Source organism: Gavia stellata, chromosome 3 (assembly GCF_030936135.1).
Source record: "Gavia stellata isolate bGavSte3 chromosome 3, bGavSte3.hap2, whole genome shotgun sequence".
NCBI lineage: Eukaryota > Metazoa > Chordata > Aves > Gaviiformes > Gaviidae > Gavia > Gavia stellata.
Window position 1 is genome coordinate 46,688,870 of NC_082596.1, and position 27,595 is coordinate 46,716,464.

The window sequence follows — 27,595 nt, forward strand, 5'->3', positions numbered from 1 at the left end:
TAAGCCCTGTAGATGTGCTTTACTATTCAAAAGCTGGCGTGATTGAAACGCTGTTCCTGCCTGGGCTGTGTTCATGCAAGCCTAATGCAAACACAATTAGAAGGGTTCTGCTTGTTTGTTTTACAACATAGATGTTTTTAAGGCTTAGCTGATTTTTATTCTGAAAGAATGCTAGCAAAAAAACCCAAACCAACCACAAATGAAAATCTGTAAGGGTTACAGTTGGTTTGGTTTTTTGTTGGTTTTGGGGTTTTTTTAAGTGCTCTGAAATACAAAGCTTAAAGTTACGTATTCCAGTTTGGAGGAAAATCATGCTTTTTGTCTGCGAATGATTTTAGATCACCTATTTTTGTCAATCACACAGACAGCAGAAAGCATTCTGACTAAACCAAGAAAAAATATTGAGTGGAATTTTTAGTAATCAAGCCAACTCATTTAAAGCTAGTTTGTTTCTTTAGTGTCCTGAAACGTGTAGTGCCATAACTACAGCATAATGAGTCACTTCTGAAAGTGGGATTTAGTCACTCTGGTGTTCTGGAATGTTTTCATCATAACTAAGTGCTGTGTTTCTAGTTACTCTATGACTAAGCAAAGGAAGTTCTGGATGTTTCAGAGCTCTTGGGGCAAAAATCCAACTGGTCATGTGAAGACACACAGAGTAGAAGTATCAAGGTTGCTTACTTTGCCAGACATAATGACTAGTGGGGCTTTCAGTCAGCCATTAGCTGAAATGTGTATGGTATCTGCAGAATAATTCCATCTCTAAGAACTTAATTATTTTCTACAAATTAATTTCAGATGCTTCTTTCCACAATGATTATGTTTTAGTATGAGAGGGGGAAACATTTTTTCCCAACGCCAGCTGTTTCAATCAGAGTGAGGGAGCAGGTAACAAGATACTGGAGTTTGTTAATGGGGGAGTGTGTACGGGGCTTTTGTTACGGGGATTTGGAGTTAGACAAGTGGTCCTCATCAGGTAGTGAGGGAGTTGGCATCTTGGATGCATCAGCATTTGACAGTTTCAGGAAGTGAGGTTAGCATTAGTGATTTATAACTAATGGGAGTGCTAGCTTGTGAATTCTCTCTCCTTTCTCTGGTCAATGATAAATAGTGACTTGCTTCTTCTGCTTCACCTTTTTGGTTCTCCTGCCTTCTATAGAAGATTCTGTTTTCAATTCCTTTTGTTATGAATATTGGCTTACTAGTCCTAAAATAATAATATTCCCAGAGTACCTTTGGATAAAAAAAGTGCTGGATTTGTCTTATCAACTGCTGCTGTTGTTTTATCTTAAAAGTGAATTTGCAACTGCAGGCCTACTTGGGCTTCCCTTAGTTAAGCTATTTAGAGGTTTTCTGTGCTGTCTTTTGAAGCACTGCATATTCTGAGCCACATCGTGCTGTGAGGTTCCTAAAATCTGTTGTCAACGTTTTAGAGTCCTATGCACGTGGTGTTCAGAAGTTACAGGTACCATGAAGGGCAAGGGAAAAAGAATAAGGAAGGGACTTGTATTGCTAAAGGATGATGTAGGTTGCTTGGACAAGAAAGCCAAAGGTTCAGAAAAAAACACATTCAGAAATTGTCTTATGCTGTGAACGGAACTTGCAAGAAAAATAATGAGGGAGTGGTGTTACATTAGAAATCCAGAAGTATCTTCACAGAGTATCCCCACCCTTTCTACAGTTAGAACTTTCTACAGTAGTAAAACCATTCATACATGTACAAATGTAAGCTTGATCTTCTGCTTTAAAAGTTTTTCTACTAACACCTTTTTTTCCTCCCTTTTTGAGATTCTGCTAGTCCTAATGCCGCAATACCATGCTCGCTGGGATCTTCTGGAGCCAAAAAACAAACAAAAAAAAAGAAGTTGGGGTAGTGCATTTGAAAGTCAGGTCTAAGTTGGAAGAGCACAATGGCAAGGAGCTTAATTCTCAGGGTTGAACAGGTGAGAGAGTCTGGAGGAAATGCCATACAAATAGTTGTTTCTGTGTTAAAGTTCGGGTGGTCAAATATTTTTAAAGCCTGATTACATATAGGTTGACTTTGAGGGATTTGATGCTGTCTAATAAACTTCCGCTATCTCTGAATCTGTAACTTTTGGTTACAGCTAAGTACTGAGTTGTTGGCTGCAGAGAACTTCTGCAGGCATTCTTGTAGAATTATATATGGCAAGAACTGTATATGCAGAGGATGACTTAGGATGTATTCTTTAAACACTTGGCTCAGCAAAATCTTCTAAAATTTGATACTCTGGTTTATTTCATGGACACAAATATAATCCCAGTTATAGAAAAAAATCAAATACATATTATTCAGGTATTAACCTAGATGTCCTGCAAAGACTGGAATTTGGTTATTGTACTTTCTGAAATCACAGTCCTTGGAGAGGAGAGAATTGAAAGATCTTTATATGTCAGGGTGATTCATATGTCTTAAAGTATCTTGGGTAAATCAAGAAAGAAACTGCAAGAAAGTTGTTTCTGGAGTAATTAAATCAATTTTATTTTAGATACTCTTTTTCCAGAAAGGCAAAGATGTACTACATTTACAATATTAAATAAAACTTCACAATTCTCTCTTGCCTTTTTTTTTCTTTTTTAGAATCAAAGTAAGTCCTAGACTATTACAAGATTTCTGAAGGGTTCACTCAAATTCCTCTTCCTCTTTTTACAGGGGGAAGAAACATGATTCCCTAAGGTTCCTTTTCTTAGGATTTTAACTAAGTCAATTGTTTGTCTTTCAATTACTGCCTGCTATTTCTTCTTTTTATCTATTTCAGTGTTATTTTCTGACTAATGAACAGTTAGTTGACCACTGATTAATAACATATACAAATTATGATCATTTCCAGCAATGAATCAGCAGCTATTTGCGCAAATCTAAATACGCTGGATATGGCTTTGATCCTCCAAGTTAAATGACAATATATAGAGACTGAGGAGGTAAGAAGCTGAAAGACATGAAGTGTGTTGCTACGCGATTGTTGTGATATGTCAGTCACATTAGGTCAACAAATCTGCATGTTCCAGTTCTAGCAAAGTAGATCTCTTTTGCTTGCTTTATTTCCATTTTATGATAGTGTGAAATCATAAACAGTTACTTTTTTTTTTCCCTCTAAATGCCACTTTCAAAGGGAGAAGACTCTGGTACATAACTTCAAATAGCAAGAAATATTGGAGACCCTGCTTTCTTTGTGTTTTTTGACTCTGATCTTGCAGAACTGAAACGAAACCACTCAACAGAATTTTAGCTGCTGTTTTCATTATAGTCGTGATCTGTTTTTACATTTTAATTATGTATTCTTGAATTTCATACGTATGTGTGAGTGTAGGTGTCTATCTGGTGATATAGTCAACTATTACTTTGTTTCCCAGGGTTCCGTTTGCCTGGGTGCCTTTTTTTTTTTTCTTTTCCCTTCTTGTAACTTGGGCCCAAACTCCATTGCCACAAGAGAAAGAACTGAAAGAACTCTACTTATTCAGTTGCATATATTATATTGTAAAATGTGGAACTGGGTAAAGTCATCCCTTCCACCTAGGGATTACAAATAGGAAAAATCTATTTTAGAAAAATATAATCTTTAAATATATCCAGATTTCTCTAAACAGTCATAATTCTTTGGTGTGAACATAAATCTGCAATTGCTTGGAAACACAGGCCTTCTGTTATCCAGTTGCAGCTCAGCTGAAAAAAACACGTCCTGTTGTATCAAGGAGTCCAGATTTCATGTTAGGCAAAATTCCCACTAAGGCTGTCAAAAGCAGTGTGCTTTAAGAAAGACCTAATTGTTTCTGCATTTCACTGGAAAATTGTGTTCTGTTATTGCCAACCAGTAACTTTGGTAGAGGATTAGAACTCAGGCAGTGGGCTCTGACTGCCCAGCTACCAGTGTGACGTTTGGGTTGAAAATCAATGTGATTTTGGGGAGAAGCTTTTGTTTCTACTTGAGACAGCAGATCAAATTTCAGTATAGTTTGCAGAAAGTTATTCTGTCAGTGAGAAACCTAAAAGTAGGAATGGTCAGTAAACATGAGTTGTTCTTTATAAGGGGAATTAGCTCAAATGGTAGAGCGCTCGCTTAGCATGCGAGAGGTAGCGGGATCGATGCCCGCATTCTCCATTTGCTACTTAGAAGTGTTACTTCTGATCGCTGCTGTGAGCAATACTTGTTTTTTTCAGGTACGAGTTGTAATTTTTCCGCTGTTTTGGAAAAGAGGCTTGTTTTTTAGGGTAACTGCCTCCCAAAAAAGAAATTAATTCCTGTTAATGGGTTTTAAAGAATGCAGCAAAAACAATGACAGATACCACTGTTTCTTCTGATCTTTGGCTGTGATACAATTTTAGTTCCCTGTTTATACTACCTTATATTGTGGGGCTACTTTAAATTTAGTTGCATTTTTCTGTAGCAGTTCTGTTAGGATTAAAATTAATCAGTTTTAAGAAGCATATGCACAATATGAATTATTTAAGTTGTTAGTGTTGGTCGAAGATGAGCATTTTTTTAAAAGTGAAAATTATTTTCTTATAATGGATTGAGGAAGAAATCGAGTGAAATTGTGAGAGATTGAGTTTCACTTGAAAGTCAGGTTAGGTACAAGTGTGTCATGCCCATTGTACTTACAACAGGTACAAAGTGGCTGGAGAGACAGTAATTCTATGGTGAACTAATGATTATATAGACGGCTACATACTTTTACATCTTCTTATAGACAATTTCACTAACTTTTCATATAACTAAAAAAATATATGCTCACATTAAAATTCAGTGCACTTGTAAGGGGCAGAAGTGAATTTTGTTTCCTGTATTACAGAATAACAACATTAGTATTAGACGGTTTTGTGAATAAATCGTTTTTCAGAGAGTCCACAAATGTAGTCTGCTAATTCAGATTTTTTTCCTGTTTTATTTGCTGTATGAAACAGTATATCTTACTAGCTATATATTTTCTTTCACAAACCTGAACAATTTATGGAAGAAAATCTTATGCTACTGTAGATACTCATTCTCTCAAAACACTGGAGAATGCGGGCATCGATCCCGCTACCTCTCGCATGCTAAGCGAGCGCTCTACCATTTGAGCTAATTCCCCGTGCTTGATGACATGAAGGGCGGGTTTACATCTGCTAGATCATAGCTTGGCTGCTTTAGATACAATTACTTTGTTGAGTCAGTCTGCTTATTTAATAACACTGAATCATCACTGTATTTATGAGGAAAGCCTGTTAGCTTAAAAGTCAGAATACTCGCTTGACATATGAGAAGCATACTGATGCATTTTCTGCTATGTTACTTCGATAAAACAATACTTACTTTCCTGAACAAAGCCTCCTCTAATGTTTATTCAGGAAGGAGAGAGAACAATTTTTTTTACCTCTGTTACAATGCAGATACCAAGAGACTTGTAAATCTAGAAACCATACTGTTAGAAGTCACTGAAGGGCAATAAGATGATTCTTCTCCTTGTTTTTCAAGTCTTTTTATTTTCTTTTCCAACTTTCTTTTCTAATTAGCTTTATGTAAATGATAAATATGGTGGTTTAAAAGTTCATGTTTATCATAGTTTGTGGAGAGAAAGTATTCATTTATATCTTCCTCAGTTATATTCTAGGTATTTCTACCTTTTTGTATTGACTTTGATGATTCAGTTAAAATAGTATTGCATCTTAAATATATGGGGTTACTAAAAACATTTCAGAAATAGAAAAATTCAAGTGTAGTCATATTAACTGGCTTTGCAGTAAGAAGCACATGAGCAAAGCTCTATTCCCAGGTTATTAAATCAAGGAGTGCTTTCTGGATTTAAAGAATGAAAATGTAGTTTACAGTGAGAGTGGTTACACTGATATACAATTAAACAACAAAGGCAATGAAGATGATAGAATAAAAGATTTCTCACTTTTTGTTTAAATGCAGAAAAGTTAATTTCTGCTAGTAAAGTAAAACGTGTGCAGTAATCCAACAATACATGCGTTGGCAGTTTTCTCTAATGGATTTAACTTACTGGATGATAGCATCCAGTCAAAAGAAAATAAATTACAAAATTAAGCATCAGCTAGTTATAACTTGTCTAAAGTAAGGTAGTACTTCAAATCTATCACAATCTAGATTCAGGCCAAGATGTGGAACTAAAACCACAGTATCACTGCAAACATTCTCCTGGTTTTTAAATATTCTCTTGCCTTACCTCAGTCTCTGCACAGCAATAACTAAAAATTTGTTCTTACCATTTCTTGCAGTATATTGTAACTGACTTTATCTAAGTCACTGGAGTAAACCTGAGAGGGAAAACAAATATGCAGAAGTGGTTTCAGTCCTTCTCACAGGCACACATCTGAGGCTCAGTGATGGCCCACTGCACGTCTGCAGCTGGGATCTTTGCCATATCGTATTTCACAAGGTTCAGCTCTATGTACGGTTTTCTTTATCTACCCTGTGCAGTCTGAGTCCGTATGAAAATGGCAGATTACCTCTCCTTGTTTTTCACCCCCAAATCTCACTCTGCTGCCACTGGAAAGGCCTAAAGCTTGGACAGTTCAGCTCACAGAAAAACAGATTATTTGATGCCAAAGTCAGATAAGGGTGAGGAAAGACATCTGCAATAGTACTATCTTCAGTGATTAAAATGTGTATTTCATATAATTGACAGCCCATTGTTTTGTGATCTTGAATTTGTTGTGATTGCTAAGTTTTCATGTAAGATGGTGAGTAAAACTTCCTAATTTCTCCACTCGGTTGGGAGAACTTCCTTACCTACATGGCTGAAAATAACCTGACCTTAATTCCATTTTTTCATTTCTCTAGGGTATTTCAGCTGTGAAAGCTTTGTGTCCACATACTTTCATTTAACACTGATCACTTCGATGCATCTCTTCGGCAACACTAATGTAAACTGATACAAGCTAATTTAATTAGGTTTTACTTTTGCTTTCTAGATGGTCTTCTTAGGGGACGTCAGGGCAAATGCGAGTTTTGTGTTATCTTCAAGCCGTCCCACTGCATTGTCTGTGATGTGACTTCCTTCAACACAGAAGAGGCAGCTGCCCTCTTCAAAGAAGGATAAATCTAATGCGAGTTGGGTGGCACTGAAAGACTGCAGATCGTGAGTTTGTCATGCAAGTTAGCATGAAGTGCCTTATCATGTTACTCGAGGAGTTTGTCATCTTGGACAAAAGATAGACAAGCTCAAGGTCAGATGTTAGTAAGTATTCTGAACGCCTGCCCTGGGGTTATTACCTGTGATAAAGGAGCAGAGTTAATAAAGGGAAGGCAGTTTGCATTTGTGGTTATTAAAATCTATAGTTACAGGATAATCTAGAGTATTGTGGGGGGGAATTAGCTCAAATGGTAGAGCGCTCGCTTAGCATGCGAGAGGTAGCGGGATCGATGCCCGCATTCTCCACTCTCATGTTTTGTTTGTGCTGGGAGAAAAAACAGTTAATTAACTACGAAACATGTTTTCATGTATTGTACTGGAATTTTTAAGTGGTATAAGCTCTATTTTTTAGATGTACGTAGTTCATTTCTTAAATGCTGCCATATGCTTTACTACTCATACTAAATTACTCATATTTTCTAAAAAAATAAATAGAAACTGACTTTTGTGGGGAGAAAAACCAAATGCCAAAAAGTACTTCCTCTGAGGAATTGCAAATAATAAACTTTTTTTTTATTTTATACACCTAGAAAACATGTCTTTTCTGGTTTGTCTTGTTTCTTACTACTTCACTTGGAAATGCTAGATGAAATACTACAAATTTATTATTTGACACCTGTTTTGGAATCGCAGTTTAATGTGTTTTCAGTTGTGAATAGATAGACCAGTGCAAGAGAGAAAACTGTATTACATGTATGGAACTGCAGATTTTAAATCCACCTTGAAGATCAGAGTTTTGTGATCCCTATTAACAATAAGAGGAGGGGGAATTAGCTCAAATGGTAGAGCGCTCGCTTAGCATGCGAGAGGTAGCGGGATCGATGCCCGCATTCTCCAGTGTTTTGTTAAACAGAAGTTGTTATACCTAGAAGTAGAAGCTACAAAAACAAAATACATAACTATTTCGGTAAAATACTAATTTTGTTTTAATCGGGGGAAAACTGATTTCCTTCCTCCCTCCTTCCTTCCCTCCCTCTTATATAACTGCATATGTCAATCCTCTGTCATAACTGTTGACTCTTCCTGGCCAGTTTCAGTCAAATTTGGCAGAAAAAGAATTCTGCAATGTGATGTTTTTCCAGGCTTTATGAAAAACAGTGGATGAATGATGGTTAGAGACCTGAACCAGCATGTCTTTTCTCCACTTGTCCAACTAGGATATAGTTTGATCAGACAGTGGAAAACAGCAGTTCAGGAATGCTTGTTCTTCCCCAACTGCCCATTCTGGTCTCTGTCCAGAAATATAGGATCTTCTTTTCATTTATGATCTTTGTGAAGCTGTTGTATGAGCTGGATTGGTCAATGCAAGTTTAATGGTAAAAGTTGTCATCTCCTTCCCCCCAAGTCTGTATCCTAGAAATCACACTACAGCTGCTGTGTCTTTTAGCTATGGCCTGTGTGCAGGTTATAATTGAGCTCCTTAGCCTTCTCTCCTACTTCTGTTTTTGCAGAGCTGCTTTTGAGAGGCTAATGCCTGCCACGCTTGGGTTAGAGCTTCAGGGATAACCTCAACCATCTAACTGATTCACTGACTTCCCCTAACACCTTTTTAGTTTCTTCTGATCCTTTTCCAGATGTTGTATGTTTCCTTATGGTGTGCTTCCCCCTGGCCCTTCTAGAAGCAGCTACACAGCAAGTGCAGCTTTTTAGATCTTGGTGACCAGTGCTGCTAAATCTGCTGTGTCTTGAATGTTGACTAAACACCTTACAGTGTGCAAAAAGGCCTACTGATTTCCTCACATCTTCTGTTTGTTCATGGCTGATCCAGTTGGTAGGTCTTCTGCTCAGATTTTATGATGACTTCTAAAGTATTTTTTATAGTAGCAAATACAACACGCCTGTTTTCCTTATCAATTTGGAGTCCAGAGATGCCAGTCACAAGGGGATTCTGTGTTTATTGTATAGATGAACTGTACTCTCAAAACCTTACAACCCACAATTAACTAGCTTTTTGGTTCTGAGCATTAAATAATACAAGCTGGTGCTAGGCTGTCTGTAAACATTATTGTAAGGTGGGCTGCAAACTGAGTATTGGATAACAGCCTCCACACTGACTGTCAGTTTACCTCACAGATGATGAATCCTATGCTTTTTAAGTAAACTATGCATGTATTTTTACAACACGTGATCTTGCCAAGTCAGAAAAAAATACAAAATGCTTGCTCTCTTCAGTCATACTGCTTTATCCAGATGGCAAGTTACATAGCAGCTCTAATTATGAAATTAAATAAATACACTGCAAAAATGGGATAGAGTCCCACTTCCCTGATCGGCTATTTGATATGCAGTCTTCAGTGCACTTTCTTCTTTTCCTGAGAATTCTGGAAGTCCTGGGGCCTTCTAGGAAAATAAAACTGCAGTTCCAGAGTGACTGCCAAAAACAAGACTGAAGTTTGATGAGGCCGACTAGAACACAGTCTTAAGGAGTACATTATCTCAGTTATGATGGGCAGGGGATAATCTTGACAGATGTTTCTCGCTTAAGAGTTTACATCTGTTCCTACTGAAGCACCTAACAAAACTGGGGATGACTAGATGGAGTCACTTTTTGATCAAATCTGTGCTTGCAGAGAAATTAAGTACTAGCTTTGAAACCAGTAACAGTGGTAGCAAATGACATTTTTTGGTCTATCGTATACTGGTTCCCCTGCCCTCCCCAAATAACCGGTCATTGCGTTCTGTGGTAGAAAAACGGAAGAGTACCATTCTGTTTCACTTCACCAGCAGCTTCATTATAGTGTTAGACAAGATAGCAGATGACTTCAACCCTCGTCTCTCAAAGTGACTTATTACAAATAATTTCTGCCAGTAGGCTTACAACTATTTTTTTATGCCTTTTGTAGAATGTATAGAAGACTTTAATGCTTTCTTCTATGTTGTTCCTGATGTTAAGAGTATCAAGTTTCTGCCAGGAGTGCTTTCCCCTGATTGCATATTCCAGTCTTTTAAATAACTTGATTTTTTTTAAGATTAAGCTTAGTTATAACTATGAACAGCATAGGGTTAATAACAGCAGTAAATTATGATACAGAGTTTGAGACTAGTGCATAGAATAAGGGAAATATTCTCAATTTAAGTCAATTACTTTCATCTTCCTTTTGCTTGTGTACATTTCAAATTAGCATATGGATGGTTAAGATCTTTTAATTATATTTTTTTTTAACCAAAAGACTGTTTACAAGCATTTCCATTGTATCTATCTAATTACAGAGTGGCACTTGCAGTCCTTGCTTATTTAAAAAACAAAAAACGACTACAGACTGAAAACAAATTATCTCTGTCAACTGCTACATACAGGCTTTAAGAGCCACCTAGTGGGATTATTCTGCAAGTAACCCTGTCAACACTTCAACACTAAATAGAGGAATTCCTAATAAACATTTTACTTTAAAAAACAAAAAACAACCAAAGAACTAGAAGATGGTGAATTAAGAGTCATCTTTAATTGAAAGGGAGCTGAAATCCATTTTACACACAAAACTTCCTTCTGTTTCCTAGAACACTTAATTTTGTGGCTACACAATTCAATATGCTTTAGAATTTGCAAGTAGACGAACTGCTCAATTTCCATTTTACAGTAATAGTTTCCATACTGACAGGCAATTTTAATTTGAGGAATTCTGCTGGTGTAGCCAGATGCATCACTGTGAGTTTATTTTTTTAAAACACTACATCAACTTTCTTAAACTCAAAAACATATTTAAGAAACTTTCTTGGTGCTGTTGTGTCTGATAAGAGGAGGTACCAAGTTGTTAGGAAGGGTAGTCTTGTTATAGCTATGAGAGTGGAAAAACAGGGGAGAGAAAGGTTTGTGAACTGAGGTAATACTTTAAGGACCAAGCAGCGTAAATGGAAAAAGTATGCAAGTGATGCCTTCAAAAATTAAAAAGCTTAGAACTGTGTCAGTCTCACATAAAAGGCACATAGTAACTGTGAAATAAAGGTATGTTACAGTGGAGAAGGAAAGAAGAGGTCATGAGATAGTTATGTATTTTGCTTAGAAAACAACCAGTAACATGGCAGAGAGGAAAATAAGATCCTGTAAGAAAGACAAGTGCCACTAGACAGTCTATGATCCTGGTATTTAAGGGAGTTTGGAATTTTATTTTACAGACTTCTTTTGAAGAGAAGCGTGAAGCTCCAGGGATCTTAGCGTACCTGTATCTTTTCAGCCTTGAGTAAGGGAACCTAGACTTCCTCTACAGAAAAGCACAACATGAACTAAATCGTTCCAGTCCATAAAAGCCAAGAAGATGAGGTGATAGTGACTTGTTTACTAATAAACAAGACTGGGGAGAGATGGCTGTAGCTTAACCTGATCCTTCTGACATACACTGTATTTTTAACTCTAGGACAGACCGAGTTCCCTCCTTGTACTAAAAAGCAAATCATTGAAAATTCAACTACAGGTAAACAGTATCTTGCTCATTTAATGAACCACTAGGAAGAAAAAATAAGCTTTAAGGTGCCCCCTTTTCACCTGGCGGAAATTTGCTTCCCTTCTACTGGAAGCAGTGGCACAGCATCTAGGAGTACCTACTTCAGCTTGAAAGGGCTAAGTGAGCCATTGACATCAGCCTTCTGCTGTCTGTACTAAAGTGAATTAGGGAACTCTTCCTCTAGCTCAGCTGTGAAAACAATAGCAGCTATTGACATGCACTGGCTGAGAGCATCTACCCTGCCTAAAACATGGGAAGATTCTCCAGTCGTGCGCTGCTGGACCTTGTTCTTTCAGGACAGATTATGACATTACACAGTATCTTAATTTATCCAGTCATGCTTAAAATTGCAGTAAGAAAATTTGGTTTTAAGTAGAATCTATCTGCCTTTTTTACATTGAGGATACTACCAAAGTACACTCAAGTCAAACAAAAAAAAAAGCAAAGCTCCTTTCATGCTCTCACAAAGAACTTCCTGAAAAATCAGAATTCTAGACTGAAAAGTGCTCAACACAGGATATGCTCATTTTCACTTGAAATGAATGCTAAAGAGCCCTTTTAAGTCCAATAACTTTATTTCAGATTACAGCAATGCTAAGTCAAATTGCATTTACTGAAAAGTCTTATAAGATGAATTTTTACAATTCAATTTGAAATACATACAACATTGTTAGCATGTTATACAAAACCTCGTAAAAACACATAGCACTTGACATATTAGTAATTACATTTAGCTAAAACGTAAATAGCATTATTCAGTCAAGTATTTTTTAGGTCCTCCGTAATATCTTGTGCTGACAGAAGCGACACTTAATTGTCGCTGCGCTTGTCATAGCAAATGATAGCCCCAAATCTTGAAAATCTTGCAGACTGGCAATATTGTAGGCAAAGCAAAGCCATGACAGTTGGCTTGCAAGGAAAGGCTATGCTTGTCATAGCAAATGATAGTCCCAAATCTCAAAGATCTTGCAGACTGACACTAATCTTAAGTAAGGCAAAGTAAAAGCTGTGACAGTCAGCTCACAAGGAAAGGCTAACTTACAGCAATCTAACAGTCTTTCCAGTCACTGTCAAGAAGTCATCATCAGCCAAAGCACGAAGCGCTTCTTCAAACATTTCCTTTGTAACAGCCTTAAAGAAAAGAAGTAAATCAAGTAAAGATGGGGTGGGGGGAATACTTCAAAGAAAGTAAATATGCCTTACTTCCCACCAATTTTCTTACCAGGTTTTCTAAGTTTTAGTTTGGTTTTTTTGCAATTTGAAATCTGGCCTGCAACCCTGAAGCTAAGTTAGTTTATTCTAGCATCTGAAATAGCAAAGATATAGCAAAGATTAATCTCATTTATCTGTAGTAGAATTGGGTTTCTGGGCACATCAGCTGAAAAAGTTCATGTCTCCCTTTCCCTCCATAATGTGATCTGAGCACAAGAATGTTGATCTGGAAAAACACCATGCTTTTAAAAATTTATGAAAATGTAAAAACAAAGCAGGAAACTTACTGTATCAGACTGTGCTCGGAGATCATCAAAAAGCTGTTGGTACTTCAAAGCTGGTGTTTTACCCTTTGACTGGATAAGCTTCCTTAAGGCTTGAGCCAACTCCTCTTTCCGCTTACGAGCTGTTGCACTCATTCCTTATAAAAGGAAAGAAAATACCTTTTACAAATCAACTAAGGAGGGCAGGTTAAGTTACATTTAAAAATTACAAAAGCCCAATAGCATCCCAGCTTTAACAGTGTGAGAACACAAACCTGTAGTGAGAATGGATATGTCCACAATTCCGGTCCTTGGATCAGTAGCAGATTGTTTCAGTGCTTCCCGATGGAGGCGTTTTGCTTCTTCTACATCAATTGTTTCAACTTTCTCAGAAAAGCGAACTTTAGCATGCGCTTCTGCCAGTCGGATCAGAGACTCAAGTTGTCGAGGATAGGCAGAAACCATTCCCCTGCCACTACCGATCTTCCTCATGTCCACATATGCCTGAAAAGGAGACAGTCATTAAATATTTCAGTAAATCCTATTATATTCATTATTTTCAGAGTCCCCTTCATCCCCCCACCTCTAATTTCAGAATATGAACAATTCTGGCAAGCCATTCCAAATACTGTATTTCTGCTCATATACCTCCACAATTCTTCTGCGATGAAGGATAACCACATCACATATACTTCTTTCCGTTATAAAGCAATTAAGCCATGATAATGAATCAAGTTTTGAATCACTTTAAAAATGTAGGACTAGTCTTACATGGTAGTACTTGTGTCTGTGATGACATTTATTTTGTTTCAGTAGAATTTTATGCTTTTTATGTGATGGAACCAAACCAATACATCTGAAAGCTAAAGATTAGAGTGCAGAATGACTTCTATACCAATCCCTCTTTCCTTTTAAATGCTGGTGATTTTGAGAATTTTTGAAGGATCTTACAGAAAAGTTGTTTACAGAAAAGTTGCATGTAGATGGAAAGCGTACATACTAGGGGATTTTGCCATTTTTGATAAGTCAGGAGAGACTGAACATTCTTAACAGTCATTCCTTTACCTCAATAAGGGCTTGGCTTGCTTCTTCGCTTAACCTGGGATTTACATAGCTACGGGCATATGCAATGTAATCCCTTAATACTGCCATATCCATGTATTCCTCCTCCATCTTTTCTTCACTTTGGTAGTACAGTGAAACTAAATGGCGAGCAAGGCGTCTGTCATAAGCTTCATCACGTGGGTCCAACATTAAAAAGATCAAGTCAAACCTGAACGGGATAAGAATCCAGTATTACTGTGTATACTTTCTTGCCACTTAAAGTAGTTTGTTTTAGGGGTTTTGACTTAACAAGTACAGGTAGGAGTTATTTGACTATTAATTCCTACTCCAAGTAGGAGTTGCTCTGTTAAACTGAAAAGATCATTTTTCTAGAATTCTCAGAGTACAGAACAGCACAGTGGATTTGCTTTCATCCTATGGACTTGAAACTTTGTAAGTGAGATACATTCTGTGAAATTCAGATCCCATGTTCAAGGCTGACAGTTTTTGTTTTCTTTAAGAAAAAAAAAACCAAGCCCCACAAACACGTACCAAATACACAGAACAAACTTGCTGCTAAAGAAGCTGCCCTGAAAGGCAACAGCAAACAGGGCACATACCTATATAGTAATTTTATGCGTATAAAAACTGTAAGTAAATATATGTATAAATAAAAAAAGCATTTGCAGTTTAATCCTGAAGAAAACGGTTTATAATTTTACAAACAATATATTCAACTATGGTCAACTATAGGCAGACATGAATAATATATTTTAGCCAGCCAATGGTTTATTTTCATGAGCTTAAATCCAATAAATGGTGGAATTGAGATGCTACTCAAGCCTAGTTTCATTCAGTACACCCGTATTAAGGTACTATTTGTCACTAAGTGGCTAAATTAAGCAGCTCTTAATTGAAATCTAAGCAGTAAGCGTTCTCAGAATATCCTGTATACCATCAGTGTACTTCAAATTTCCAGTTAGTGTGGGAATTCCTCACAAGATGCATCTGCAGCATAGTTTAATTTTCTATCAGCAGACACTAAATGTTGCTCTAACAGCTATCAGCCAAAGAACTAACGCTGCCACCTCCCCAACTGAATTTTACAGAGCAACATGAAGCAGGCACAGATCTTCAGATTCTACCACCTCCACTCCCAAGTTCCCTGCTCATCAGTATTCCACTTTAAAAGTTCTATAGAGCTAAGAAAAACATCCTGAGTTTTTTTTGAAGTTATCAATACTATAGGTTTCAGAACAACTCTTTTCTAGGAAATGATTATGAAACAACAGAAAAACAGCAACATAGAAGTAAATAAAGAGATCCTACAGATCTCATCACATCTTCTGTTCAAGGTCAATGTGTAAATACTAAAAGGTAGTTCTCTGCTCACATAGAAGCTTAACAACAGCATTTAAAATAACTGCTATAAAGGTTTTCCACTACACTACAAAGAACACAATTGTTCTGTTCTACTATATTTAATCACTTTCACAAGATGAAGTATAACATGTCATAAAAATGAGACATGCAAGCAGGAGTTCAAGTACCTCGACAACAGCGTGTGAGGAAGTTGAATGTTTTCAATAGTAGTCTTTTTCGGATTCCACTGTGATTCTATAGGGTTAGCTGCTGCTAGGATAGATGTACGAGCGTTCAGTTGGCAAATAATTCCAGCCTGTCAAAATGAAAAAAATTTCTGAAACCAACTGCAACTATGTGCCACCAAAACTTCCCCCCCCTCAACTTCATGAGACCACTGGTGTTATTAAATGGGTTCTGTAGTAAAAAAATGCATTGCAAACACCTTTTAGAGCAAAGCCATATTCTTTTGTAAATGAGTTGTTATATATAATCTAGGATTGATCCACTGACAACAACAGAAAAGTGTAATTCTTTGTTCTTCTGGTAACTTTTTGGTTTCAGCTGCCTAGCAGATACTGTGCTTAGGGCAGAGAACCTGGAATTAAACAGACACTTACCTTTGCAATGGAGAGAGTCTGTTGTTCCATTACTTCATGTAGTACTGATCTTGTGCTTTCATTCATTTTATCAAACTCATCAATGCAGCAAATGCCATTGTCACTAAGTACTAAAGCACCTGTCTGAAGAACCAGTTGCCGTGTTTCTGGATCCTTCATCACATACGCAGTAAGACCAACTGCACTTGAGCCTTTGCCAGATGTATACTGGCCTCGAGGAACCAGGTTATACACATACTGGAGCAGCTGTGATTTACTAGTACCAGGATCACCACAGAGAAGAATGTTGATCTCGGCACGAAAATTGCCTCTTCCTGTGTGAGTAAAATCCTTTCTTGATCCCCCAAAAAGCTGAAGCAGAATACCCTGCAAAAATACTCTCTTTAAAAATCAAAGCATCACCTCTTGTATAGTTAATGGAGCAAATCCAGCTGTTGAACTAAAACATCTAATGAACTGAAACACTACTAAAATTAACTCAGACATGGAAGAAAACATATGAAGCTGGTTTTAGAAATCTTTAAAAGGGTTCTTTCTTTATAGATATCCTCAATTCCAGATAATTACAAACATATAGTTAAACCGCTAGGTCCTGCAAACTCAGCTTAGAATTAAAGTTTCAAATTAGATTTGTTCCAAATCTATTCTAAAACTTATGCAATAAAAATGTTTATAACAAATTCTGCTGACAACAGGAAAGCCAGAATAGACTATTGTTTTCCCTAAGGCTATGTTTAATCTAGGACTAACGTACTACACCTCTTTTCTATCATTAAAAAAGTGTCCTTTTAATCAGCTTTTAGTCAAGACTAATCAAATATCATTTATTCAGTAAAACTGCTTTACAGTGTTTTCATTACTTCAATAAAAGTTCTTGACTTGTCCATAAAGATGAAAAGTGTTTAAGATCTTTATTTCAATGGAATAAATTCCAACACTTCCACCTTTATACTTCCTAAAAAAAGCATGTTTACAATGTTAGTAAAGAAATAAAAGTAACTAACTTCCAATATTTTGGAAGTACTGGCATTATTAGTATAAACATACGCTTGTAATTCTATCAGTTAACTACAATTACTAGGGAGGATTTTTTTTTTCTTTTCAAATTTACTAGTTTAAAAATTCACCCAGTATTCTTTCAAAATTTTTTTCCCCTCTAGCAGCATATGTATGCTAGATAGTCAATGAAAAAACAGTGATAGTCAGTGACAATGACAGCTGGAAATAGCAAGGAAAAGAGCAAGGAAAACTGTACACTATTTCATGTAAAGACTCTGCACAAAATCTTACAGCACAGAAACCCTGCAGAGGCATGGAATGAGCTATTTGCATCAGTTCTGTTCTCATTCACTTAGAACAACTTGCAGAGAAGAGGTCAGTAAAACCTGTTCAGTAGTTACAAGAAGCATGACCTGCCCCATTTTATTTTCCTCAAGGTCCCAGAGTATTGGTGCTCCAATACATGTGGATTTCAAGTACTTTCAAGTATTAGAGATACAAATTTTATATGTTGTGAACAGATTTTGTTCAGAATCTGAAGATGTCCCATGAAGAAGCGTCCCTAGCATTCCTCAACTCCACCCACTACACCTGATGTGCCTTATTAGCATGGTGAGAAGGTAACGATTTCCATTTCAGCGGGAAATCGTTGTATGGTTTTGAATTCAACTTATAGCCATTTCAGAAACCTGTGAACTAGAATAATGTACAAGTCTATAAGAAAAAACAAAGGAATATACTTGAGGATTGTTCCGTGTCTGACATTATCTTGAGACCCACTACTGACTGTAGTTTTTGCAATGATAAAATTGTAGTACTTCAGTTGAACATTTTATTGGAACAGTCCTTCTTGAATACATCTAAGTAATTGTTCCAACATCCCATAAGTCAGGGTCAACCATGTCATTTTAAAGCTACTGTTCTCTTGTGGATGCCTCTTTTCAGCAGTCACTATGTTATAGCTATTTATTTTTCTTTGGTCACCAGTAATCTGAACTTTCAAGAAATGTTCAAGATGCATACTGCAATTAAGTTTGCCCGGTTCTGCTGCTTTCCTACCTTTTCAATGTCTTCCCTCTAATTAACACTCCTTAATACCATGAAAAGAATTACGATACACTTATAACCAACTCCATCCTGACAAGACCATGGAGTTTTAAGACTGCCCAGGATACAGTTTTTTTAATATTGAAGCCTCAAGTAGTTTTTATCGCAAACAATAATTACAAATATACTTGCATATAAATACATTTCTTACAGGAGAAATACAGAATTTGATTTACCTTTTTGATATCTTCATGCTCATAGATACTTGGGGCCAATGCTGAAGAAAGTCTCTCATATATGTCAGTTTTTTTAGAAAGCTCTTTTAGAATTTCCACACGTTCCTCTGTAAACATTTTTTGTTCCGTTTCCTCATCAACGCCATGCAGGCGTTTTGCATCTGTCTTGCGATAGTGTATGACATCAATGTGGGTCTTATAGACAGATTTTACGTTGCTGACCCTTGGATTAACTCGAATTGGGACTGCCCTGTAGATACCTAAATACAATTTTTAATCACAGCATTAGATATGAAGAAACATGGCAATTCCAAAACCTGAAAATTTTACATCTTCCCCTTGAAAAGTTTTTCAAAACAGCCTAAATACTTCAGTCAGTTTATTTCCCAGTACCAATAACTCATGTAGAAGTCAATAGAATGTATTTAAGTCATCTAGACTCTATTTTTGGAGGTACATAGATGTTTAACATTCCTATCACAAGTGTTCTCAACAAGGAAAATACTTAGGCATTTTTGAAAATAATTAAGGCTTGATGCTTTTGAAAGTCCTGCTCTGATGTCTTAAGTCAGCATTTCACCAACTTCAGTAACAGATTTCTAATGCATCTCTAACAGCTAGAGGTACAGCAGCTGTTCTAAAGCAAAGTGTTTTATAAAATGTGGTTGCAGTATCACAAGACTTACTCTATGTTACCACTCTCCTGACAGCAGACACTATTTAAGATACTGCTTCTTCCTCACCTACGTTCTAAGAATGACTGAGTTGTCAAGGTCAGAAGGGACCTCTGGAGATTGCCTAGTCCAACCATAGGCTCAAACTGGAGTCAACTAGAATAGCTTGCTAAAGGCCATGTCCAGTCAGGTTTTGAATACCTCTAAGGATGGAGACTCCACATAGCCTTTCCAGGCAACCTGTGCCAGGGACTGACCACTCAAACAGTAAAAATGTTTTCTTATGTTTAACTGGAATTTCCCATATTTCAGCTTGCGCCCATTGCCTGCCACTGGGCACCACTGAGAAGAGCCTGGCTCTGTGACACCACCACCACACCAAATCAGGTATTTATAAACACACTGGTAAGATCCCCCACAGCCTTCCCTTCTCCAGGCTGAGCAGTCCCAGCTTTCTCAGCCTTTCTGTATATGACAGAGGCTCCAGTTATCATTGTGGCCCTTTGCTGAATTCACTCCAGTACGTTCATGTCTCCCTCGTACTGGGAGAGCCCAGAACTGGACACAGTACTCCAGATGAGGCCTCACCAGTGCTGAATAGAGGGGGAAGGATCACCTCCCTTGACCTGCTGGCAACACTCCTAATGCAGCCCAGGAAGCTGTTGGCACCACAGTCATGTGGTTATCAAGCACTGCTTCTTTCCAGTTTTGCTTTTGTCTGCAAGTTTGCTGAGGGTGCACTTCATCCCATCATCCAGGTCATTAATGAAGATTTCATTGTTTGGCCCCAGTATTGACCCCTGCAGTACACCTGTGGTGACCAGCCTCCAGCTGGACTTTGCGCCGTGCCACTGATTATAATGCTTTGAGCCCAGCAGTTCTGCCAGTTAAATCCATCTCACCGTCCACTTATCTAACCCATACACCATCAGTTTGTCCATGAGGATGTTACAGGAGACAGTGGTGAAAGCCTTGCTAAAAGTCAAGATAAACAACATCCACTGCTCCAGTCATCTCATTGTGGAAGGCTGTTATCCACTGTAAATCCATGCTGATTATGCCCAGTCACCTTCTTGTCCTTCATACAGTTAGAAACGGTTTCCAGGATTACGTGCTGTATCACCTTCCCAGGGGTCAAGATGAGGTTGACTGGCATGTAGTTCCCCAGGTCTCCTCCTTGCCCTAGGACTGACATTGGCTTTCTTCTAGTATTTTAGCCAGTCACCATGACTTTTCAAAGATAACTGAGTGGCCTTGCAAAGACAATGGCCAGCTCCCTCCGCACTTGCAGAAGCATCCCATCAGGTCCCTTTATAGACAGTTAAGATCAGTGAAAAAGGAGGATGCAAATACTCAAACCAAATTTTACCTGTGACATTAACTCTATCACCTGGTTGAACTTTATCAACAAGGTCATTGTGAGCAAACAGCGCAACTGTATGCGGGGTCTGTCCAGCTGGCATATCTTCAGGAGACTCCTGCAGTTTGATCTAGCAAAAAACACATTTTAGTTTCAAAAAAGCAAACCTTTTCCACAGAGCATACAACAGAATCTTGTATTAGCACAGTCTTCAGCATCAATTTGAATCAGGAACATCGCTGAAGAACAAAATACCCCCCACCCAAACAGCAAAACTGATTACCAATAAAAAGATACGATGAAAATGACAATTCTGCTTGTTGTTACTGGTATGGCTAAAAAGCTGTTATAGACAAGGCTCATGTAGTCTAGAGAGAAATGGACATACTATGTATAAATGGGCTTCCATATGGAAATGTTAAGATGTGTACATACTTCATTTCATCCTTTTAATGCATTTCTTCTCCAAAGTATGGACTTACCCTTTCGCCAAGTTGTTTCACCCATTTTCGTGTTCCAAAACACTTTTCCCCTTTTCAAAACATGCAGTCTCAAGATACATACATTAATGCTATTGATGATGTTAGGGGGGTGGTGGAGCAAAAAACTAGAAACCGTTTCATTTTAACCACCACCCAAGCGCAACATACCATCTGCTTGTCAGAGAACATGGATCGATTGTGAATCAGTGCCATACTGTGCGTTGTGTTACAGTTCTTGCATACTGATGGTTCAGCAATCCTGCCACGATCGATTTCTACTCTGGTGGTGAAAGCGCAAACCTGGCATTTAAAGAATGCTTCTTGCATCTCGGGGATTAACTGGGAGCTTCGGATGACCATACCACTGATGGTGATAAGTTGATCAATATCTACAAAATATTCAGACTTGTGTCATCACTTCATACTCTTAAATTTTAAAGATAACCTTCAAATTTCATGCTATGTTAGTTTTTAGGTGGGAGGTAGACATTAGTATTTTGTCTAAGACAAAGCAAAAAAAAATCGTGTGTAGTACAAATACTCTAATTTACAGAAGTATTTATACAAAAGAAAAAACCCTTCACACTTGCAGAACTAAGAACATGAGTAGCTGATTCCAGGAAAGATTTTCTTTATGGATAGATTACTCTGCATTTGGGCTCTAAAGCATTTGCTTCTGAAACAGACTTGTATTAACAAAAGACATCGGTGTGGATGGACCACAAATACAGTTTTATAAGGTCTTCATGTAATTCTACATTAACATTCAGTAAGTTTATATAAATCCTTAAGATTCTTTTCTAACATGGTAATCAAAAGCTTACCTTCAGGGTTTAGACTTCTCATATTCCTAGTCTTCAGTGCGTTATATGGCCTAACTTGAATTTGATGTTCTAATATTGAATCAGGGTAACGATCAAAAAAGATCTCATTGGCAGCCATGTCAAATGTTGGGATAACTTCCTGTATAAAATTGTTACAAACAGTTAAGCTTAGAAGTTTAAAAAAAAAAAAAAAAGTAAAAAATCATAGAATGAAATATTTTTGCATAAAGCCTTTAATGTGCTGCTGATCAGTCAGGAATGACTAAAAGCTATGCCAGCTGAGCATTTTCCTACATAACAGGAAACTTACTGTTTAGATGAGGTTTATTCATTTGATATTGCAAAGGGGAAAAAAAAAAAAAAGTACAAGGCTTTGGACATCACAGTTTACCAGCTAATTTTGCATGTATGAGGTACCCACTGTAATATCTACCATCAAGTTTTAACTGCTATGAAACAAGACATTTTATACTAAGTAAAATAAAGAAGCCAGAGATGACATTGAACATACAAAGTGCACATTGCATTATATTAAAAGCCAGAAATATGAAAGGGCCACTTGAAAGCCAGAAAACAAGTGCACTACTTCACCTGAGGATAGCAGATCAGTTGCCTGTAAAGGTTTTCATCAAATGATCTTAGATGGTCACAATTTACATTCAGGAACGGTTCCCCAACCATATTAATCTGTAAGATATTTGAAAAGAAATCTTTGGCTCAATGGTGTGCAAGACTAAAAAAGAAAAGTTAGATTTCACTGTGTTACAAGTACCTCTTCAAGTCGTTGCATATAGCGTGGCTCATTAAGATCCAAGCCAATGTCTTCATCCTCTTTAGCCAGCGGATCAATGAAACGCTGAAGAAATCTCTGAATGTCAGGGGTAACAGGAAGATAGAAGGGAAAGATGAATAGAATTTAGTAGTACGAACACCTACTTTGTATCAGATTCAACTAATATTTGTTGAAATAAAACTAGGTTTTCATTCAAGAAAGGAAAAAACAACTTGTTAACCTACCTGGAATTTTTCTTTGCATGAGGCTACATTAACATCTGTTCCCCAAATAACAAGCTTTTGTCCAAGAGATTGCTCAGTTGCTACTACATCCTCAGCCGGCTGCGTGGAAAAAAATTAAGCATACACAAACATGCATATAGTTTTTTAACAAGAAGTTGTCGGATACAAAATCGGAGACATCTACCTACCCCATCTGAGTGTAAATCAACCTGTCTGGCTTTACGGACAGACCCGAGATCCGGCCTCTGCCTAACCGGCGTTCCTCGTACACCACTTCGTGGAGTGCCCTCTACCCTGGAGCTGGGTGTGCCGTAAGTCAGAGGTGAACTGATATCGAAGTCAAGAGGAATAGCTATAAAAAAAAAAGTTTTATAATTATCAAGACCTTTTACTTTTAGAGCAGATTAAAATTCAGCCTCTGCATTTGCCTCACCATTCTTTTAACTGTCACCAAATGAGTATCATCAATTAATTCCAGTGTTTCGCTAAAACAGAAACAATAAAGATGTTGCCAGTCTACCTAGAACTTTTCTTTGCATTAACATCTCTTTGAAAGATCCCAAGTTCTAGTAAAGCTTCGCTAGAAAACTTTAAAGCGGTACTACATTGGTGTTCAAGCATAAAATGTCAAAAAGTAGCATTTTAGACGAAACACTTTTTGCAGTATTTTGGGGGCTGTAAAACAAGTGACACGACAGTTACCAGCTACTGGAATTAGAAACAATCCTATTTATAAAAGCAAGAAAGGCTTTTTATGGCAACCGGCCTAATTCTTTCCGCATTAATAATGTTATTGATTTATTTTCTTCTTTCTAGAAACACATAAAAGAATACGGTATAGTCCCTGATACGTACTCCCACGATAATCTGAAGCTACAACAGCAGATCTGCACCCCTGACCCCGACCACGCTCCTGCACTGTTCGCTACACTGAACTCCCATGAGAAACTTGAGACAAAACTCATTTTTTCCTGGAGCGTTTTTCAGCCCGATCCCTTCTCCAGCAGGCTGCTGGCTACAGAGGGGCGCAGGCAGACCGCGGGGTGCACCGCCGCCTCACGCCTGGGCAGCCAGCACAGGCACGAGCGAAGCGGCACGGCCTGCCCAGGCCAGCCGCACTGCCCGAGCCCCCGCCTACCGGAGTGGCGGAACTGCGGGGGGCTGGAGAAGAGGGCATCGGGGGCGCTGGGGCTCTGCACGTCGGCGGGCGGGGAGGTGGGCATGGGCTGCAGGTCTCCGGTGGAGGTGGAGTCGTCTGTCCTACGCTTCTGCGACGGAGGAGATCGAGCATCTTGCGCTGCAAGACACAAGCGGACGCGGAGCCGGCGTTTAAATCGTCGCGCCACGGCACGAGGCGGACCGAAGCAGGGGCACGGCGGCCGGGAGAACGCTCCCGGGGCAGAGAGGCGGCGCCGCTGCCTCGTTCCGCTCGTCCCTCGTTCCGCTAAGCAGCCCACACTCGCCCGCTCCCCCCGGCCCCGCGGCTGGCGGCCCCCACTCTGCTGCTGCCGGAGCGCCGCGGGCTGGCTCTGGCTCCGGCCCGGGCCGGCCCCTTCCCACCAAAGCACTTACGAGTCGGGGGATTGCTGCCCCGGCCGCGCTTGCCGCGGCGGCGGCTGGGGGTGGAGGCGGGCGACGACATGGCGCTGCTCCGGCTCCGGTTCCCGCGGTGGTCCTACCTGCGGGGTGGCGGGGGGGGAAAGAAGAACGCGGGCTGTGGGCAGTCCGCTACTGGCCGAGCCCAGACCACGGGGCTTCCTGCCCTCTCCCCCCACACGCCGAGCGCGGAGCCGCCGGGGGTAGAGGGGCAGCAGTCGGCACCCCCCACCCACCTCTGCAGCCCCAGGAAATTCCGCGCCAAGCGAGTCGCGTTCGCGCGCTCTCGCGGGCTTTCTGGCCAATGGGTAGGAGCGATCGCAACGGGAGCGCCCAACGGATGCAGAAAGGGGGGATGGGGAACGGACAAGGAAAGGAGAAAGGAGGTAAACCCTCTGGGCCCCCAAGGTGAGGGTCGCGCTCTGCTCGAGCTGCTGCAGTATGGACAGAACTACACTGCAGGGTACGGCTTGTGCTACGAGACAGAGGCTGTCCTCAGCAATGGCACATCGCACCCCCCCCATCCCAAAGTGGAACCGCCCGCACCGGACCGAATTTCGCGGCAAAACTAGTCTTGAGATCGGGCAGGGAAGCGTGGGGAGGTCGGAGCAGCCCATTCTCCGCGGGGGGGGGGGGGGGGGGGGAGAGGGGGAGAGAAATAGTGCTTACGGGTTACTGTATAGGCGTGTACTGAGCCGATCCTGCGGCGAGAGACATAAAGATTCCCCCCAAACCCTCTTTCCTGCCACCGCCCATTAGACGATCGTGCCGCCCGTGTCCCGTCCCCCCCCCCCCCCCGGAATGGTCTGGTCGAGGTCTCCCCGCGTTTCTCCTGCCTCGGAGTGCACCAGTCCTGATGCCACAGCTGTCCCCCCCCGGCTGGCTGTGTTGGATCCGGCCGGGGGCGGGCCCTTCGCGCCCCCTTCCGCTTCCCTCCGTGCCGCTGTCTGCGCTGCCGGCCGGGGGCAGCATGGCCGGCGTCCAGGAGTGCCTGCACCAGCTGCACAGCTGCCTGCAGCCCGGCGATGCTGCTAGCGCCGCCCTGCACGGCTACAGCCTGGTCCGCAGCCTGGGGGAGACCTGCCTCACCAGCCTGGCGGGCGACGCGCAGGGTGCGCCTTCGGGCCCAGCCCGGCCCGGCCGCGGGGGGTGTTGGTGGGGGCAGGGGCTGGGGGGCCTCAGGGGCTGTGAGCGAGGCTTGGGGCGGCCGTTGCCTCGCTAGTGTCTTTAAAACAGCAGCTGCTCAGCTTGGGGAGAGCTCACTAATTTTAGGGGGACACACACCAGATCGGTGGTCCTGCGGGGCCGTTCTGCCCTCCCTGAGTTCTTCACTCAACACGACACTTGAGGGCTGTTGGCGTGACACAAAAGGTCGATTTAGGGGGAGGGACGGTCTCTTGCCCCAAACAACCATTTCCCTTCGTAAAAAAATACTTCGGTGAGTGTCCCTCTGCCAACCTGCCCTCAGGTTAGCTTTCCCTCGGCCCTGAGGGGGTGCAGGGGCAGGCCCCAGCATGAGGTCAGAGGTGCAGGGCCTGGGCCCGAGTCCACGGGGAGGTCAGGAGCACCCACAGTAAGCTGTTTTTCTGGTGACAAACATCGGTCCTGTCCAAGGCGTTAACGTATTCTGCACAAGGTGACAGGCTGAGTGGTGTCCAGCCCTGCCTGCTCTAGAAAGGAAACCAACCACCTGATAGCTTGTTTGCTTCCCCACAGCGCTGCACCTGTCCCTGTTGTTTTCCCAAGAGCATGGCTTACTCATCTTTATCCACAGATCCCTTGGCATCGAGGAGGTAAGTTGGTAAACTTTAATTTTTAAAGGTATGTTGGAATAATGCTGTATGAACAGCATGTTGTATTACACACTTGAAAACTAAATTTTTTTTTTTAACTTTTCAGTTTCGAGATTGCAGGGAAGAAGCATTGAAGTTTCTTTGCGTCTTTATGGAAAAAGTTGGTGACAAAGTTCATCCTTATGCCTGTAATATTAAGGTGGGTAAAGAAAAATTATTTCCTGAAGGTCTTTGCTGAATGGTTGAAACAATTCTGGTGGGTCTCATACTGTAACAGATTCATAACTATCCTTCACCCCTCGCAGTCTGCCTTACACATCTCTAGTGTTTTTGTTAGAGCTGAAATAACTTGATTGACATAAAGTTTAATTAATACAACAGAGAAGTGTGGAATTGTTTCTTCAACTATTGACCTGATTTTATTAACTTCATAGAACATAATAGGTAGATTTTGAAAATAAGTTATTGATATTGAAAATAACAGTTATAACTTTGAATTTATACAGACTAAATTCATAGTTTAAGTGTAATATTTTAAATGTTTCTATAGGTGATGGTTAATTTTAAATGGTGATTTTTAAAAATTTTTCCTGCAAAGTTGTTACTTTTGCAGAAATTGGTGGAAACTACAATACCTCTAAAAATGAGGTTCCTTGAGTCTAGATTGCCTAGTAATACTGCTTTGCATAGAAATGCTTGACTGCACCACTGCACTTTCTGATCTCAAATTAGTAGCTACGTATTGTAAAGAATGATAGTACAAAGGTGGAAAATTTGCTGCTTGTGCCTTTTATTCCAGAAACTGCAGTTTCTTTGCTTGAGCTGGGATTTGTTATTATGTCAGACAGTGTTGCAGTGTTGTCAGGGAAGCCACTTTCAGGACTGAATATTTTTATTGTTTTAGTCTTTTTTAAAAACCTTAAACTTGTTAGGAACAGATACTTTAAAGAGGTAGATGAATACATTGTTATCTTTGAATTGCCTTCTCTATTTATGAATATTATAATGTCCATTTTGTTTCCTATCTAGCAAACTTGTATTAGTGTTTATAGAAAAGAGAGAGCAGCAAAATGTAAAATCCCGGCTCTGGAACTTCTGATTAAGGTATAAATGCATTTTATAAATCTCTCTTGTCTCTAGAAAAAGTAGAAAATCAGTTGTATTACTATAGTTGTGCTATATCATGCAGAAAATCTGTAGTCTACAGTAACAAGAGAATAGTGATAGCGTAATATTGAGATGTTAGTAAGAGATATGTCTTAACAACAGATGGTCTTCTGTATTCCTCCAGTAGGTTGCTTAGATGTGAGCATGTCATTCCTTCATCTGCTAGAGCAAGACACGACTGTTTTGGGTACAGTTGCAGATCTCTCTCCCAGTTTATTATGGGTTTTTTGAGGAGAAATGTTGCAGTTCAATTGTATTCTTACTTAAAAATATTATGTATTAATATATAATAACGTAATGTAATATAT

At 39.7% G+C, this 27,595-nt stretch overlaps 2 protein-coding genes and 4 non-coding genes across 7 annotated transcripts in view; 4 read left to right on the plus strand and 2 right to left on the minus strand.

The window, feature by feature from the left end:
* Positions 1 to 4,045: 4,045 nt before the first annotated feature.
* TRNAA-AGC (transfer RNA alanine (anticodon AGC)) lies at positions 4,046 to 4,118 on the plus strand. Its single transcript has one exon. It is a non-coding gene; the product is annotated as a tRNA-Ala (tRNA).
* An 897-nt stretch (positions 4,119 to 5,015) lies between these two features.
* On the minus strand, positions 5,016 to 5,088 carry TRNAA-AGC (transfer RNA alanine (anticodon AGC)). The gene has a single exon. It is a non-coding gene; the product is annotated as a tRNA-Ala (tRNA).
* A 2,237-nt stretch (positions 5,089 to 7,325) lies between these two features.
* TRNAA-AGC (transfer RNA alanine (anticodon AGC)) lies at positions 7,326 to 7,398 on the plus strand. Its single transcript has one exon. It is a non-coding gene; the product is annotated as a tRNA-Ala (tRNA).
* Positions 7,399 to 7,916: 518 nt separating this feature from the next.
* Positions 7,917 to 7,989, plus strand: TRNAA-AGC (transfer RNA alanine (anticodon AGC)). The gene has a single exon. It is a non-coding gene; the product is annotated as a tRNA-Ala (tRNA).
* A 4,223-nt stretch (positions 7,990 to 12,212) lies between these two features.
* On the minus strand, positions 12,213 to 24,373 carry MCM4 (minichromosome maintenance complex component 4). Of its 2 annotated transcripts, none has more exons than XM_059836230.1 (16): positions 24,304 to 24,373; positions 23,870 to 24,028; positions 22,920 to 23,083; positions 22,732 to 22,830; positions 22,487 to 22,582; positions 22,306 to 22,401; positions 21,715 to 21,853; positions 21,059 to 21,279; positions 20,418 to 20,538; positions 18,375 to 18,634; positions 16,093 to 16,458; positions 15,661 to 15,788; positions 14,132 to 14,339; positions 13,342 to 13,570; positions 13,091 to 13,224; positions 12,213 to 12,722 (listed from the first exon to the last, which is right to left on the minus strand). In XM_059836230.1, exons 1-16 carry the CDS (start codon positions 24,371 to 24,373, stop codon positions 12,630 to 12,632), a joined length of 2,583 nt encoding a protein of 860 aa, XP_059692213.1. In that variant the 3' UTR covers positions 12,213 to 12,629. The 2 variants fall into 2 exon arrangements, with proteins under 2 accessions (XP_059692213.1, XP_059692214.1); XM_059836231.1 differs by having other exon boundaries at positions 24,298 to 24,373.
* Positions 24,374 to 25,297: 924 nt separating this feature from the next.
* Positions 25,298 to 27,595, plus strand: part of PRKDC (protein kinase, DNA-activated, catalytic subunit) — an 84,236-nt gene continuing 81,938 nt past the window's right edge. The window contains exons 1-4 of the mRNA XM_059815869.1: positions 25,298 to 25,439; positions 26,044 to 26,120; positions 26,227 to 26,319; positions 27,150 to 27,224. Of these exons, the coding sequence (XP_059671852.1) occupies positions 25,298 to 25,439; positions 26,044 to 26,120; positions 26,227 to 26,319; positions 27,150 to 27,224 (387 nt within the window). The remainder of the gene's footprint in view (positions 25,440 to 26,043; positions 26,121 to 26,226; positions 26,320 to 27,149; positions 27,225 to 27,595) is intronic.